At 46.2% G+C, this 18,361-nt stretch overlaps 1 protein-coding gene across 1 annotated transcript in view; it reads left to right on the forward strand.

Annotated features, from left to right (window-relative positions):
- Window positions 1–1,163: 1,163 nt before the first annotated feature.
- The window catches only part of LOC143287835 (uncharacterized), a 127,624-nt gene continuing 110,426 nt past the window's right edge, over window positions 1,164–18,361 (forward strand). The window contains exons 1-9 of the mRNA XM_076596073.1: window positions 1,164–1,279; window positions 2,222–2,486; window positions 2,634–2,729; window positions 4,558–7,317; window positions 7,783–7,837; window positions 9,169–9,407; window positions 9,739–10,086; window positions 12,087–12,369; window positions 14,020–14,199. Coding sequence (XP_076452188.1) covers window positions 1,164–1,279; window positions 2,222–2,486; window positions 2,634–2,729; window positions 4,558–7,317; window positions 7,783–7,837; window positions 9,169–9,407; window positions 9,739–10,086; window positions 12,087–12,369; window positions 14,020–14,199 — 4,342 coding nt within the window. The remainder of the gene's footprint in view (window positions 1,280–2,221; window positions 2,487–2,633; window positions 2,730–4,557; window positions 7,318–7,782; window positions 7,838–9,168; window positions 9,408–9,738; window positions 10,087–12,086; window positions 12,370–14,019; window positions 14,200–18,361) is intronic.

Below are 18,361 nucleotides of genomic sequence, written 5' to 3' on the forward strand. Positions count from 1 at the left end.
TGGCAAAATTCTGTTGAAAAATCCACTTCGATAGGAACAAATAAAACTGCAGACAGGAAAAAAATACAAAAAAGGGTGGCACTGTAGTGTAGCGACGCGCTCTCCCTGGGGAGAGCAGCCCGAATTTCACACAGAGAAATCTGCTGTGATAAAAAAAAATACAAATAGTAATAAGCGCCAGTCAAAGGAATGAGGCGTGATTGTTGCTGACATTGTGTACCAAACATGTGTTGATCTTGAGTCTTGAGAGACGGTACAAGCATTTTTATTTTATTTTATTATTATTATTATTTTAGATCATACCTATGCCGGATGCCATGAGAATTCGAAGTGCAAGCATTTGAAACTTTGTTCGTAACAGCAACATAGTGGAAATTGCGATTGCATTCAAGTAGTAAAAAACACGACCTTTATGAACAGAACGAACAACTAACGAATGTGTTAAGTTAAACGTCGATGTTTGCAAAGTCCACATGGACGTGTTTCAAGGTCCACTGCTAGGAGGAGACACACATCTATAGAGTTCAAACCGTTCCAAGGATGCCTGTCATCACAAGCACACATCAATAACTAAATAATGATGTCCTAAAGAGAATCGTCTCTGGTGGGACAAAAAACAAAACACGTGTACCTCGTGTGGACTACCAAAAGACAGACCTCTTCTCCTCTTCTTCTGCGTTCACTCGTATGCACACGAGTGGGCTTTGACGTGTATGACCGTTTTTACCCCGCCATATAGGCAGCCATACTCCGTTTTCGGGGGTGTGCATGCTGGGTATGTTCTTGTTTCCATAACCCACCGAACGCTGACATGGATTACAGGATCTTTAACGTGCAGTATTTGATCTTCTGCTTGCGTATACACACGAAGGGGGTTCAGGCACTAGCAGGTCTGCACATATGTTGACCTGGGAGATCCGGGAAAAATCTCCACCCTTTACCCACCAGGCGCCGTCACCGTGATTCGAACCCGCCGGGGACCCTCAGATTGACAGTCCAACGCTTTAACCACTCGGCTATTGCGCCCGTCAGACAGACCTCAAACCACGTGATTCCGTCTGATTGTTGTTGTTGTTGTTGTCTCCGGCCATGCACGCACACCGCACAGTGGTGCTTGGTTATTATTGATAGTGTGGCCAGCCAGCGTGCACAACAAAGTGAGGATGAACAAACAGGACCAGGAGGCTATCAAGAGGTTCGAGATGAAGACAAGGATCAAGTTCAAACCGCCGGCACTTTGGGCGGCGCCGGGCGACTGTGTCTTGCTCAACACCTTCGGGTCTCGGCTTCAGAAGTCCAGAAGGAAAGGTGGAAGGAAATAACAGTTATCAAAAAAAAAAAAAAAAAAAAAAAAAAAAAAAAAAAAAAGAAAAAAGAAAAAGAAAAAAAGAAAAGCAAATTTCATCATCATCATCATCATCATCATCATCTTCTTCATCTTCTTCTTCTTCTCCTCCTCCTCCTCGTCCTTCTTCTTATTCTGCTTCTTTCTTTCTTTCTTTCTTTCTTAGATAAAAGAATACAACTGAGTTCTTCTTCTTAGTTCTTCTTCTTTCTTTCTTTCTTTAAAAAAAAAAATGTTTATTCCCCACCCTCTGTCTCTCGCTCCTTCCTCTTTTCCCCCTCTGTCTTCCTATGTCTCTGGTGGGTGCACGCTGACAAATTTGTACAAGTGTGTGCACGCGTGCGCGCACGTGTGTGTGTGTGTGTGTGTGTGTGTGTGTGTGTGCGCACGTGTATGCACGCGTGTGTGTGCGTGTGCGTGTGTGTGTGTGTGTGTGTGTGTGGGCGCGTACGCGTGTGTGTGTGCGTATGTGTGTGTGTGTGTGTGTGTGTGTGTGTGTGTGTGCGCGCGCGCGTATGTGTGTGTGCGTGTGCGCACGTGTGTGTGTGTGTGTGTGTGTGTGTGTGTGTGGTTTTCAGGACATTGATCAGTATTTTCCATCATATCAGAGATGACCATCGGAGCTTTTAAAACAAAGAACCACCCCTACAACACCCCACCCCCACCCCCCAAACCACAACAGAAAAAAAAGAAAGAAAGAAAAAAAAAGTTATTCTGCTTTGATTTGTCTCTGCACAAGATTGAGTGCTATATGAATACCAGTATTATTTTTAGTATTATTATTATTATGTGTGATGTGTGTGTGTGTGTGTGTGTGTGTGTGTGTGTGTGTGTGTGTGCTGCAGAAAAAGCGCAAAGCCACATCGCCCCTCTGAGGAGCTCCACCGAGGACCGACGCCCACAAAGGGACGCCAAAGACAACAGCAGCGACGACAACAGTGCCGCACGTGCATTAGCTCCAGCTCTGCTGACCGGCGCCAGCAGCAGCGGCAGCGGTAAAGACAGCAGTCACGTCGCAACAACAGCAACAACAGCAACAACAGACACCCCATCTTCCCGCGCCACCTCAACGCGTGAAAAGAAACAACAACAACAACAACAACAACAACAACCTTCAACGGACACCAAAGTCAAGGCCAAGGTCAGGTCATCCTCTCCAATAACAACCACCCCCACCACAAGCACCACCACCAGCACCAGTACGAGCACCACCACCAGCAGCAGCAGCACTTCAAGGTCAGGAAGCGACAGGAGGCAGTCAGGAGACAGGTTCCCCTGTGAAGAACAGGACGCGGTCACCGCCATCGCCTACACTCCGTTCGAACGCCGCTCGTCGCTAAGGGCTGGTCAGAGCCGGGATCTCTCCGTGCTGGTCAGAGACAAGGTGTGGTGTGTTGAGGCGCTGTGTTGTGTCATGCTTCGCTTTGATGTGGACAGGCTGGAAGCACGTTCTTCTGATCATGTTTTATTTTCATTTTATTGATTTAGATTTTTTTTTTTTTTGGTGGGGCGGGGGGCCGGGTGGGGGGGGGGGAGGGGCGGAGGGAGGGGGTGTATTAAATTATTGGTGCTTTCATTAACTCGTATTTTGACTCACCTGTGTAAACAATGTTAGTCAATGTAATAAAATAACCCGGTGTTCAGTTTTTCGTTCTCTCTCTCTCTCTCTCTCTCTCTCTCTCTCTCTCTCTCTCTCTCTCTCTCTCTCTGTGTGTGTTTATCTTCAGTTTATCTTCAGTTTAACGTATATTCACTATAAGTGTTTTTAGACTCTCTCTCTCTCTCTCTCTCTCTCTCTCTGTGTGTGTGTGTGTGTGTGTGTGTGTGTGTGTGTGTGTCCGTGGTAAACTTTAACATTATCATTTTCTCTGGAAATGCCTTGTCTGCCAATACCAAATTTTGACTGAAAATAGTGGTGAAAAATTTCTTCACAGTCATACCAGGTTGTGAGTCTTCCGGATTAAGCTGTATTTCCGGATCATGAACGGTTTATTTCGTTAAGGATCCGGATGAAAAAAAAATGGTTTGGTTTGAAGACGGCATGACCTTTTTTTTTTTTTTTTTTTTCCGTGTTTGCAGTTAAAAGAAAAGAAATACAAATTCTAGACAGAACACACACAGTAATACTAACTATATCATCAACGTGTTTACTGCAAAATAATATTTTAACTCTCTCCATACGAACGGCGAAAGAGACGACGTTAACAGCGTTTCACCCCAATTACCGTCATCAAAACATTGCAAGTGGAAGGCTCTTATACTGAAGAGGTGAATGTTGACAAAGAATACCACAATTCTGACGATGGAAGCTAAAGGTTGGGTCATTCAGACACCCACTGGACATTCCGAGGGGTCTGTGTAGAGGAGAAGAGAGGACTGGCCGTACTGAGTGAGTTAAAGTGGATACTGAATTGACTAGAATGAACATGAAAGAGAAATTGAGTGGACCATAATTATCACAGTTTCCGAGTGTAACGAAGCTTGTCAACGAATCTCCGCAGATTTTGGAGAAAATGGCTACATGTTGCGGTGTGCTTGAGGCGATGACAACACCTCCTTTACCGCGGGCTTCAAAGAATTTCTTAAATGCCCGAGATATACCAAAAATAACATGATTTAAACGGCGTTATCACCTCGAATACCTTAATCGATATATCATGTTAAAAGAACATGTTTCAATGTTAATTTGTGAACTTCATTGGTAGATGCGCAGTAGCGCTGTGGATCAGTCTTCTTATTCTTGATCCAAACACGGTTTGTTTCGAATCTGCTTTTTTATGTCCCCTCCCCCCCACACTTTTTTTTTTAATAAAAGAAGCTTAAGAAGCTCTATAATGAAATACAGAACACATTTTAATGATTTAATTTTTTAAAGATTATTTCTTTTATATATATATATATATATATATATGTATATATATATCTCTCTCTGTCTCTCTCTCTCTCTCTCTCTCTGTGTGTGTGTGTGTGTGTGTGTGTGTGTGTGTGTGTGAGACAAGTGAGCCTTGATGGCCTTGCCTCTCTGGGTTTTTGTTGTTGTTGTTGCTGTTTTTATAATTATTAAAGAAGTATTGGATTTGTAAAGTGTTTAGAGCTTGCTTTAGCTTAAATTAAAGCGTTAGGTATATAAGAAGAAAATCTTATTGTTGACGTTTTTGTCGCTGTTATTATTATTGTTATTGTTATGGTTATTATTATCATTATTACTACAGGTGCAAGCAGCCCTGAGGGACAAGCTCAACACCGTGACCCCTATCAGTGCCTGGCAGACCACCAGCACCGCAAGCCCTCCTCAGCCAGGGGACGATGATACATCCCTTTCTTTCGGACCTCAGCCCGACACAGACGACATCGACAACGATAAAGACAATGACAGCGACAGCCACTTGAACGCCCTGGTCAACGAGAAGGTGCAGGAGGCCCTGAGGGAGAGACTGCAGACCTCCCCCTCCGCTAAGGTCCTGTCCCTGTCTCAGAGCCAGGAGACAGGGAGTTCGGACGACGCGGAGAAGAGACAGCAAGAGGAGAAGCAGCTGTCCGCTTTGGTCAAGGAAAAAGTGCAGAAAGCTTTGAACACCAAGCTTCCTCAGACCGCCGCTCGAAACGAAGGCGGGGATAAGTCGTTGTTGACTGTGAAACACGAACCAGCGACAGCTGCTTCAGCTCTGCACATCAAGAGGCTGCAAGGTGTGAGCAGCAGCAGCAGCAGCAGCAGTACCCGCAGGTCGTGGGAAGAGTCTCTGCGAGGCCCCAACGTCTCCAAGTCCGTCGCCGCATCCACCGATCAGACCCGTCAGACGGAAGGACGTCGGAGAAATTCCTTCGGCAGAAAGACAGATCTTCTCAAACCTAACCATCATTCGGGTAACGACGGCAGTGCTGTTGACAGAAACCACCACCACCACCACCACCACGAGTCAGTGCTGAAGGAGAAGCCGCACCAAAGGAAGGATACAGACTCCTCCAGACAGACCAGCAGCGGCGCTTTCAGAAAGGAGAGGAGTCAGTTACGACGACCGTCCAGCCCGCTCATCTCGCAGAGCCTGCACGCTGGAGACAAGAAGACCCCAGAGCAATCCTTCTCCGCCACCACCACCACTACCACCACCGGCACCCAGCACTTCAGGCGACTCTCCAGCCTTCACGCCCACCGACAGCCATCCAGCCCCTGTCTGAGCGGTGTGCAGCACGTGCAGCAAGCAGCCAGCTCCCTGCACAAACGGCGTGCCTCCAGCCCCTTCCTGTCCGAGGGCCGTCTGCTGGACAAGGCCCAGTCCTCGGCCACCCGCCCCCGACGATCTTCGCTGACGTTGCAGTCCTTGAGCGTCAGGGGTGATCAGCTGGACAGTCCGCCGTCGGAGAACCAGCCGTTGATAAAAGAACGACTGCACGTGCCTGACAAGTCTGCCCAGCGGCCGACAGCAGTTGAGCGGAGCTGGGACGACACCCTGAACAGGAATCTGCTGAACACGGTGAAGACGAGGCTCCAGGCCCGGAGGAACAGTCTGCGATCAGAGAACCAGACCAACAGTCAGCCCAACAAGTCGGGAACCCAGCAACACCATACAGAAGGCGAAGCTGTTGAAGTAAAGGAGCAGAAGAATAAAGAGAACACAAGACTCAGTGAGTCTGGGATTGTACAGAGCAAATCAACTAACCACGGAAGTACCAAAGAACTTCACATCGCTTCTGAACCAGCGCGTGAAAAAGAACCCAAACGTAAGGACAATACAGTTGTAAACAAAAACAACTCCAACTTAAAAGGAACGCCGTCAGAAGCTGCTGCCACGAGACCCACAAAACCCCTGACGGACTTTGACAAACTGGACAGAGGTCTGAAGCCTTCAGTGTCCAAGGGTTTAGTCAGCAGTTTAGCCGGCAAGTTCTCGGCAACAGAAACGACCAACACGCAGCTGAAAATATTCGCTGTTGGTCCAGAAAACAAAAGCAAACCGTCACCACTCTCCTCCGCCAGTTCCCCATCTCAAGCCACCGGCGGTCTGAAGAAGAGCGAGTCCTTCAAAGTGACCCAGCTGGTGGAACAGGCAGAGAACGGACAGAAGGTGGGTGTCCCTGCCCGTGCTGAGTCCTTCCGCACTCATCACGACGCTCAGAGAAATTCCACTGGCGTGAAGAAAGGAGTCACCTTTTCCGAAGAAACCACGTTTCAACAAAGAGAAGCGGCCAAACCCCGCAAGGAAACAGCAGAATCGAGAGCGACAGGGAAAACGTCGACAAACTCACTTCTCCCGCAGTCAGCACGCAAGGACGCAGAGCCAAACTTTGTTGGCGAGAGAGTGAAACAGCTGTTTTCAGGAACCAAGGAAGCCCCCCAATCCTCAGAGGTCGGGCTGCCAGACGGGCCATCACCGGTGAAGATGACGAAAGACGACCCGACGACAGTAGCGATGCTGTCCTCACCATCCCCGCCCAGCCCTCAAGGCCTGGAAGGGGAGGGCGAAGGGGATGATGACACGACCCTGGAGCTGGCTTTCTCCGCACTGCTGGACGACATGGAAGTCATCAGCGCTTCAGAAGGGACGGGCTCCGACCTTGAACTCAGCGACGGAGACGAGGCACTGGCGGAAAAACCACCATTGTCGGCCATCAGAGACGTGGCACAGTCTCTGAAGAGCAGTTCCGGAGCTGCCAACGACGTCACGAGCGTTGCCAAGACCACCGGAAGAAGCGCTGAGGCCAAGGTCAGTGAGAATTGTAGTAGTGGTTCTTCGGGTGCCGTCAAGAGGAGCAACTCGCTTCCCAAGGGAAGTAACGCTGTGGTGGGTCTTCTTGCCTCCGTGAGGGAGGACCGGGAAGACAGGACGGCCGTGACGACGAAGAAGGAAGATGATGACGGGGTGCTGGAAGTGAGGAGGAAGCAAGGAAAGGATACTGACGACGGTGAAAATGATGACGACGATGATGTCTTCGACGGTGCGCACAGAGCGGGCACAGAGTCAAATGTGGAGCCGGTGAGTGATGATGATAATTGCGGTTGTGTTGTTTTCTTCTTTCAACTTTCTTTTTTTTTTAACCACTTTATATATATATATATATATATATATATATATATATATATATATATATATATATATATCTATCTCTCTCTATATATATATTTACTTATTTTGTTTTATTTTATTTTATTTTATTTATTTATTTATTTTTTACAGTGTATCTTCCATCCTCGATTTTCCCCAGTTTTCTTTCTTTTTTGATATCTATCTATCCATCTATCTATCTATCTAGAGGGGTGAGTGGGGAGGATGGGGCGGATTTTTTTAATTATTATTATCATTATTATTATTATCATTATTTATATATCTGATTGCACTGTTGGTTGTTTGTATCATTATTTCAATGCTGATTAAAGAAAAGGTATAGATGAAGAAAAACAACAACAACAGCATTATGACGAAACCATCACTTCATTTCAGATGAGCCAGCGGCAGTCTCTTTCGGAAATTCCCGTTTTGACCGAAGAGACATGTGGTAAGTCAGAGGGTCAGATCTGTGTATCTGTCTGTCTGTCTGTCTTTCTTCTCTGTCTTTCCGTCTTTCTCGTGTGTATTCGTGTTTGTGTGTGTGTGTGTGTGTGTGTGTGTGTGTGTGTGTGTGTGTGTGTGTGTGTGTGTGTGTGTGTGTGTGTGTGTGTGTGTGTGTGTGTGTGCTTTAGTTAATCTTGATCTCTTGTCACTCTTAATGTCTGTGCTGGTCTTCACATCCCTCACTATCTTTCCTCTTTCCCTTTCTTTCTCCCAGTTCATCTGTCCGTATGTTTGTTTGTTAGTTTGCCTGTGTCTTTTTTTCTTTCTCTCTGCCATTGTCTTCCTCTTCCTCCTTCCCCATCCCCCATCCTCGCCCCCCCCACCCCCCAACGCCCACCCACCACCCACCTTGCCCTGTTTCTCCATACTTCTCTCTCTGAGTCTTTTCTCTTTCAAGGAATGTGTATGTCACAGACAGAGAGAACAGTGTACATGAAGGAGGGAAGGAGAGTGAGTGTGTGTGTGTGTGTGTGTGTGTGTGTGTGTGTGTGTGTGTGTGTGTGTGAGAGAGAGAGAGAGAGAGAGAGAGAGAACTCAGAACTCTGAATTCTAAACGTTTTAATTCAAGGATTAAGATTTTAGGCATCGCCTATTCTTCCAATCTGTCCTTGCTAATCTACATCTATTACAAATAGCACACGCATTAATGAAGGGAAAAGGTATTGAGAAGGGAAAATGTAGAGAGAGAGAGAGAAAGAGAGAGAGAGAGAGAGAGAGAGAGAGAGAGAGAATAGCCCCATAGAAGGGGGGTACACATGGAAATGACAGAGTCGCATAGAAATACAAAGAATAATTACGCAACATAAACACTACGTTGTTCAAATGTTCCGTGTATACATAAAGCAAAAAATGTTGCACGATAGGGTCATTCGTAGACGACAATTAACAAAATGAGTTGAAATAAACCCGGCTGGTTATGCTAATTCGAGTGGAATAAATTGTTCTCAAATATTTTCTCGATGCTGGAGAACTGAGCACAAAATGGACCTCATCCTCAGTTGATTCTTTGCAAAACTGGCATAACAAATTACAAATGTTTTACTGTCAATAGCGTTACTGATGAGAAAAAAACAACAACATAACACATCAGAGACACTGAATATAAGCTTCGTCATTTAATACTTCAAACGGCTAGCAATGTACGTGTGCATATAAATGAGAGAGAGAGAGAGAGAGAGAGAGAGAGAGAGAGAGAGAGAGAGAGAGAGAGCAATGTTCTACAAACATAACACAACACAAGCGAAACAATATAATCTCGAAACCGATTCCATCCAGATGACGTTCCAAAAGAAAGACACCTTGGGCAACAAAACACCAAAGACGCGTTGAACACCAGCAAACCATCCCTGGACGAACAATGTGCCAGGGAGGCGGAAGAAGCCTCGGAGAATGACGACGACGACGACGACGACGACGACGACTTCGACCACAGCAGCCAGCAACAAGACAAGCCAAACGCAGAAAGGTCCATGGTTGTCGTCAAAGACGATGACGGTGGTGTGATCTACCGCAAGGTCTGTGTGTGTACAGTGTGTGTGTGTGTGTGTGTGTGTGTGTGTGTTGTGGTGTGTTGTGGTGTGTATGTGTGTGTGTGTGTGTTGTGCTGTGTTATGTTTTGTGTGTGTATTTATCTCTGTGTGTGTATGTGTGTGTGTGTGTGTGTGTGTGTTTCTCTATGTGTGTGTATGTGTGTGTGTGCGCGCGCATGCGTGTGTGTGTGTGTATGTGTGTGATGATTATTTGCATTATCATTATCGATATGATGATGCTCCTCCTCCTCCTGCTCCTCCCCCACCCCTACTCCTCCTCCTCATCCTCCTCCTCCATCATCCTGAATCACTCCAGGTGTCCCGAGACGCCCAGCAGCAGCGCACCACCACCACCACCCTGAGGTCCAGGCTCCGGAGAACCCCCAGCGACGCCAGCGAGGAGACGCGCGACCTCGTGCTGGAGAGCGAGTTCCGGGCGCCAGGGGGCGCCGCCACCACCGTCGTGCAGGAGCGTGACGTCATCCGCTCGCGCCGAAAGGTCACGGCCGGCGGCTCCAGCTACCTCGTGCGCACGACGCAGCGCACCACGCGCGTGCGCGATGACGTCAGCGGGGCGGACTACGTGGAGCGTGACGTGACGGTGGAGAGCGACAACACGTCCGCGAGGGACGGGAGCTCGTGGGGCAGCAAGACGGTCACCAAGGTTTGGTTTTTGGGTTTGTGTGTGTGTGTGGGGGGGGGGGGGGGGGGGGGTGATGTTAATAATATTAATGATAGTATTTATATAGCGCTGAATCTTGTGCAGAGACAAATCTAAGTGCTTTCACACCAGTCATTTACACGCATGCATGACTCTAAAACTGAAGAAACTGAAGACAAGGAAGAGGCAGGGGAGGGAGGCTATCTTGTGAAGAGGTGGGTTTTAAGGCCAGACTTGAAAGAGCTGAGTGCGGAGACCTGACGAAGCGAAAGAGGAAGTTCGTTCCAAATGCAAGGTCCAGAGACAGAGAGAGAAAGAACGGCGTCCAACAGTGGAGTGTTTGAATCTGGGTATGCGTAAACAGGGGGGATCCGAAGCCGATCGTATAGAGCGAGATGGAGTGTAGAGGTGAAGGCAGCCGCAGAGATAGGAAGAGGCAGGTTTGTGAATACATTTATAACATAGAGTGCTGATCTTATACTTTATTCTGTGTGAGACAGGGAGCCAATGGAGATGTTGCAAAATAGGAGTTATGTACTCAGATCTTTTCTTTCTGAGGATGAGTCGGGCAGCAGAGTTTTGTATGCGCTGAAGGGACTGAATGGATGAAGCAGGCAAACCAGACAAGGGAGTTACAGTAGTCAAGGCGAGAGAGAATGAAAGAAACGACAAGTCTGGATGTTGCGTCGGTGGACAGATATTTCCGAACGGAACTGATGCGTCGCAATTGACAGTAGCAGGATTGACATGTCTGACTGATAAATTTTTGCATGGACAGTGTGTTGTCAAGAACAACGCTGAGGTTCCTGACTGAGCTGGAAAGAGGGATGGATGTAGTGCCAAGTTTGATGGAAGAGAGTTTTTGTTTAGTTCCAATGATCATTGCTTCGGTTTTGTCTGCGTTCAGTTGTAAGTTATTTATTATGTTGGGAGGTGTGGAGGCGGGGGGGACGGGGGTGGGGGGGTTGGGGAGGGGGTGGTGGTGTTGGGTGCAGGGTAGGTGGATGAATGTGTGTGTGTGTGTGTGTGTGTGTGTTTGTTTGTATGGGTGTTTGTTTGGGTGTGTGGGTGGGTGGTTTTGTGTTAAAAGGGATGGATGTGTGTGTGTGTGTGATGGGGGGCCGGAGGGGGGGGGCTTTTGGTGTGGGGGTGGGTGGGGGGTGAGGGTAGGTGGGGGGTAGATGGATATGTGTGTATGCTTGTGTGAGGGGTGGGAGGTGGTGGTTGGGTATGTTTGTGTGGGTGTCGGTGGGTGGTTGTGTGTGTGTGTGTGTGTGTGTGTGTGTGTGTGTGTGTGTGAGAGAGAGAGAGAGAGAGAGAGAGAGAACACTGAACACTGAAATGTTTAACGTCATTAGCTGTAAAGCTCTAGTGACATTGTTGGTACAAATCAGAACAAAATGGTGCAAAACAAAATAAAGTGGAACAGAAAGGAAAAAACATAATCAAAGTAAACTAAAACTACTAAGGGATAAGCGGCACTTTTTGTTATTTTGTCGTTTGCTTAAAATGTCCATGTAGCAGGCGGGTACTGTGCCTTTTTTCCCCCCAGGTAGATGGATATGTGTGTATGCTTGTATGGGGGGCTAGGGGTTGGTGGTTGGGTATGTTTGTGTGGATGTTGGTGGATGGTTGTGTGTGTGTGTGTGTGTGTGTGTGATTTTACTTGACTTGACTTGACTTGACTTCATTTATTGTCATAAAATCCCGAAGGATTAATAGACACAACAAAGAACAAAGGTGTGTGTGTGTGTGTGTGTGTGTGTGTGTGTGTGTGTGTGTGTGTGTGTGTGAGAAAGAGAGAGGGAGAGAGAAAGAGAGAGAGAGAGAGATTGCGATCCGAATTCGGACTCGGATCGGATGACTCCCCTACCCTTTAAACACACACACACACACACACACACACACACACACACACAGTCTATCTCTCTCTCTCTGTCTGTCTCTTAAACAACACGACCATGCCCCAAGGGCCTTGTACTGAAGAACACACCCTCACACAGATGACCCTGGACAAGGACGCCAGCTCTGAGGACCTCCTCCCGCTGGAGGACGAGCTGTGCAGTCTGCCCCAGCTGGAGGTGGTGGGAGGAGGAGGAGGAGGAGCAGGAGGAGGAGGGAGGAGAGTGGGCAGCATCATGGTCCCCAGGATGGACATGTCCAAGGCCAGCAGCGGCTATGGTAGCGTGTCGGGGTCAGAAGAAGAGGACAAGGACCTGACGTCCCCGACAGCAGCAACAGCCGCTGCTGCTGCCTCGGCTGAGCTGAGGCCGCCCAGGATGGTGGGTAAGTGGTGTTGCTATAGGTGGAGGGAAGACCCCGCTGGGATGTGTGTGGGGGTGAGCGTTGCCGTCGATGAATTGAAGCCGGTAGGTTTGTTGGATAAGCTAAGCCGGTGGGATGGTGGATGAGTGTTACCATAGATGAAGTCTTGGAAGATGGTGGGTAAGTGTTTCCATAGAGGAACCCGTTGGGGCTGGTAACAAAACAAAGGGGGAAAAAAAAGACGGAAAAAAGTATTAATTCTGAGAAGTGTCACTGACGCGTTGCACTTTAGGAACTCTTAACCAGCGTTTCAAAAAAAAAAAAAAAAAAAAGTGAACAAGAGATTATAGTTTTGTCATTCTGTTCACTCTTTTTCATAGATTTTTTTTTTTATATTTTAAGGACAAGACTAAATTTCTTTCGACTGGTTCAGTTAAAAAAAAAAAAAAAAATGATGATCTTGAAATGTGGATAACATTATTCATATTCGATTTCATTTCGTCTGTTTGCTGGTCTTTTCTAATTCTTCGTTTCTTTTCTTTTCTCGACGGACACATCAGTGTGTTACGTTACTACTAGAAATGCATTCGATGACACATTTATTTATTTATTCATTCATTCATTCACAAAACTACTGAAAACGCATCCCCTTTTGATTCATCACGACAATCGTTGTTAGTTTGTTCCACGCAGCTGTTGAGTTTGTGTCAGAAATTCTGGCAGATTTAGTCATGTCTTTGGGAAGATTGCTGGAGAGACATTTGACGTTTGTAAAATTCGAGAATTCAAGGGGGGGGGCGGGGGGGGGGGGGGAAGAAAAAAAAAAGCTCACTTCCCCTTTCAGTTTCAGTTTCACTTTCTCAAGGAGGCGTCACTGCGTTCGGACAAATCCATACACGCTACACCACATCTGTTGAGCAGATGCCTGACCAGCAGCATAACCCAACGCGCTTAGTCAGGCCTTGAGTGCATGCTTACATATTTGTGTACCTATGAAAGTGGATTTCATTTTACGTAATTTCGCCAGAGGACAACACTCTCGTTGCCATGGGTTCTTTTTCAGTGCGCCAAGTGCGTGCTGCACACGGGACCTCGGTTTATCGTCTCATCCGAAAGACTAGACGCTCAGTTTGATTTTCCAGTCAAACTTAGGAGAAAGGGCGAGAGCGGGATTCGAACCCACACCCTCACGGACTCTCTGTATTGGCAGCTGAGCGTCTTAACCATTCTGCCACCTTCCTCTTACTTCCCCTTAACATTTAATGATGGTGTGTTTTCTTGTGTTGTGTTGTTGTGTATGCGTGTGCGCGCGCGCGCGCGTGTGTGTCTCTGTCTGTACGCGCGCGAGTTTTAGTGTATGCGCGCACGCGTACGTGTGTGCTTGTGCATTAAAGGTATATCTATAATTATATGTACATGAAAAATGAAAAGAGACCCGAACCCGCCTTCCTCCACAATGAAATCCAGAGATTTGAGCGTGCCCCCAGTGGAAGTCTTCCCCATTGTTCAGCATCCTCATCACAAATTATTTGGATCAAGCGCATATGGGGGAGCAGGGGGCCGGGGGGGTGGGTGGGGGGGGGTAGGGGGGTGTTGGGGGTGGGTGGGGGGTGGGGGGGCGGTGTTCTAGCGAGACGGATGATGACACCCAGTTGTGTGACGTCACGTCAGGTCTCCGGAAACGGCGCAGATTACAAAGACAGAGGAAGGTGGTGGTGGCGGCGGCGGCGGTGGCATCCACCAGTGACGTCAGTGATGACGTGTCCAGCGATGACGTCACCCCCAACGGCCGTAGTCCCCCCCAGAGCTTTAGAGACCGCTCCTTCCTCTTTCTAGACCGCCAGCAGACTTGTAGGGCTTTTTTTATTTTTTTTATTTTTTATATAATCCACCTGGTGTGTTTGGTTTGCAGTCTCTGAGTGAGTGTAATAATATAACTCGTGTTTCGTGTGCAGTTCATTGGAGTGTCTATGAGATTACTGATAATAACAGTAATAATGATGAAAATAATAATAATAATAATAATTATTATAACAATAATAATGATGACAATAATAATGACAATAATGATAATATATATATATTTTTTTTTATCTGGATTCTCCCGTCGTGTCCGACAGATGAGTAGGCAGGCAAGGTAGGCCATTTGTTGATATGGGGTTCTCATGTGGGAATGAAGACCAGTTCTCGAGTGACAAGGTCGTCCCACCGACCGACGCTGCAGGGAACGGAGTCCTGCAGATAAAGATAATAACCATAATAATAACAATGATCATAATAATAGTAATGATAATAACGCTCATTCAGCGCTTTTGCTAATATATATATATATATATATATATATATATATAGAAATATATATATATAGCTTCTTCGCACGGTACAAAACCTCGATTAAATAAACCAAACTATAATTATACAAACTTCAGAGGGACATCATGTCACAGATCACTTGCTCTCTCTCTCTCTCTCTCTCTCTCTCTCTCTCTCTCTCACACACACACACACACACACACACACACACACACACACACACACACGTACACACACACACACACACACACACACATCACATAAACACATACACACACACATACATACACACACACACACACACAGAATATGATACACACACACAGACACAGACACACACACACACATACACACACACACACGTACACACACACACACGTACACACACACACACACACACAGAATCTGATACACACACACACACACACACACACACACACACACACACACACACACACACACACACACACACACACACACACACACACACACAGAATCTCATTTTCTTCGGTAGAAGGACAGATTTGTAAGATAGGTTATCGTAACGAGTGAAGAATATCAGAGAATGTTCAGGGCCAGTGATAGAGAACGCCATGTGGAGTGATGGCCTAGAGGTAAAATACCTTCCGCCTAGGAAGCGAGAGAATCTGAGCGCGCTGGTTCGAATGACGGCTCAGCCGCCGATATTTTCTCCCCCTTCACTAGACCTTGAGTGGTGGTCTGGACACTAGTCACATTCGGATGAGACGATAAACCGAGGTCCCGTGTGCAGCATGCACAGTGCACGTGAAAGATCCCACGGCAACAAAAGGGTTGTTCCTGGCAAAATTCTGGAGAAAAATCCACTTCGATAGGAAAAACAAATAAAACTGCACGCAGGAAAAAATATAAAAAAAAGAAAAAAAAGGGTGGCGCTGTCGTGTAGCGACGCGCTCTCCCTGGGGAGAGCAGCCCGGATTTCACATAGAGAAATCTGTTTTGATAAAAAGAAATCCAAATCCAAATACAAATACGCCGTGTCCCTTGCAAACTGTGGTGTCCCTAAGCAAATGTCGTGTGGTGTCCCTAATAAAACATCGTGTCCCTAGGTTGCAGTGACGAAGAAAATCAGAGAAATGTTCAGGGCTTGTGAAAGAGAATGTCATACGCTATGTCCCCAGCAAACTGTGGTGTCCCTAACGAAATGTCGTGTGGTTATCTCTAACAAAATGTCGTGTCCCTAGGTTGCAGTGACGAAGAATTTATTTTCAGAAAGATGTTCAGGGCCAATGAGAGAGAGAATGTCGTGTCCCTGACAAAAGGTCGTGTCCCTAAAGCCCGTTCTTAACCAAGCCAACACTTTCTTGGGCCACATGTTGTTCTACAACAATTTGCGTATTAACCGAGTATGTTCCAACTAGTGTTGCAACACTTGTATTCTCCAACTCAAGTTGTGGTTCTTAACCGCCAGTTAATGATATGCATACTTGTGTAGAAGACGTCACTTTACCTGTAGTCCATCCTTGGGCGAACGTGTCGCTGATTTCCTTCAAGGCAGCGTGCCTGGCATTTTTGTTTTTGTAGGCAGGATCCCTACAATCCCACAAACAACGAAAATGGGCCCACAAGTCAATAAAAGCACTTGTGGTAGTGGAATCGGTCTCGATGTTGGTGATGTCAGCCATTTTGTACTTGCCGGTTGCTAATTTTGTTGACCAATGAAAACGCAGCAACAAAAAAGTTGTCAGAGCAGGACTTGCCAACACCGAAAGAGTTGGATAACAGTGTTGGCTGAGCTTGGCACACCGTGTTCCCCGACAAGTGTTAGCGCGGTTAAGATGCAACATTGTTAGAAGTGTTGTCAAACATGGTTGTCCAAGCAAGTGTTGGCTTGGTTAAGAACGGCCTTAAAGGAAATGTCGCGTGGTGTGTCCTTAACAAAGCGTCGTGTCCCTAACAAAAACCGCAGCACTAAGACAAAAGAGCACACCATGATTGAGCACAAGAGGATTAAGAGTAACAGTAAAGTAAACGAATATATAATGAAAAAAAAAAAAAAGGTTTGTCTTTCTTCTACTATTGTCATTTGTGTTTGAAAATTGACTGCCAATGGTGAAGTTGTAATTGTATGTATACATGTGTGTGTATGTGTGTATGTATGTTTGCGCGCATACACGCGCGCGCGTGTGTGTGTGTGCGTGTGTGCGCGCGTTTGCGCGAGCCCGTGCGTGCGTGCGTGTTGTTCTTAATACCCAGCATTGAAAAAAAACAACACGAAAAGCAACAACAACAACAACAACAACAAGTTAAGTCTTGCTGTGCTTGTGCCCCAGCGTTGATGCTTCTCGTTCTCTCTCTATTGACTTCTTCCTCCACCACTCGTTTTTTATTCATTTTCTTCACTTTATTTATATCTCAGCTTAGTTTTGTTCAAAACTCATGTATGTTCACGTCATCTAGTTATGATGACATCCGTCACATATTCAGTATGTACATGTGTCAGGACAGGACTTTTGTATAAGATTTTCTTGTTGTCCTGTTCATCGATATCTGTGTTGTATTGTGACATGTTCCAAATAAAATACTGTTTAAACCAACAACAACAAAAAAAAACAACAACAACAACCAACAACAAAAAACGAAGGAAAGACAACTGATTTGATCGAGTGACCACTGATACAGTGGAAGTCACAAAGCGCAATTTGTTTTTGCACAGCTTTCGTCCTCAGCTTGTGTTATTCCGATACTAATATGTGTGTGTATGTTAATTTCCACTTCATTCATTGGGTTCTCGAGTGTGTGTGTGTGTGTGTGTGTGTGTTTGTGTGTGTGTGTGTGTGTGTGTGTGTATGTGTGTGTGTGTGTGTGTGTGTGTGTGTGTGTTTGTGTGTGTGTGTGTGTGTGTGACCATTCTCTTTTAACTCAGTTTTTCCAGTGTATCAATTGGCGCACACGTTATATCAGTAACGTAACTATGAAACATATCAACAGCGGTAATTGTCTCTGCCTTTTGAGAAGATGTGTTTAGGAATCTTCGGAACTGTATCATTTCGTAATCACGAACGTCTTTGATTCTTTGTGGAGACGCTTCCATATCTAGTAATCGTATCTCGTTGAAAATTCTGGTCTTAATCAGAATATAGCACGTTCTTTCATGCATTTTCCTCATCACCGAAAGAGAATAAGAGGTGGTTTTTTTTGTTCCTACGTCAAGACAGGAAAACGATTGCAAAGCAAGAACTGGTGTTTCTAGTTTTGAGGTGAAACTTGGAAGCACATTTTCTTCAACAACTTTATAGCTTGTGAATTAGAGACCTGGGTTTGACTGCACTTGATTTGTTATAAATGTATGTGACCAAGCATTAGATGGGCGAAGAATAACACGGATTATTTTTTTCAGAGATAGAGAGAGAGAGAAATGAGAGAGACAGAGAGAGAGAGAGAGAGAGGGGGGGGGGCGAGAGAAGGTGGGAGAAAGAGAGAGAGAGATCGAGAGAGAGAGAGAGAGAGAGAGAAAATACGGTGATTAACGAATGGTTTTAGAAAGGTAATTGATAGCTGTGGGTTACATTGACATACTTTCGTGCAGCATGACTCAGAACATATTCTCACACGGACCAGACACACATACACATAGATGCACACAGGGAAACACGCACACACACACACACACCCACACACCCAAACTCTCTCCCCCCCACACACACACACACACTGAAAA

Source organism: Babylonia areolata, chromosome 12 (genome assembly GCF_041734735.1).
Source record: "Babylonia areolata isolate BAREFJ2019XMU chromosome 12, ASM4173473v1, whole genome shotgun sequence".
Lineage (NCBI taxonomy): Eukaryota > Metazoa > Mollusca > Gastropoda > Neogastropoda > Buccinidae > Babylonia > Babylonia areolata.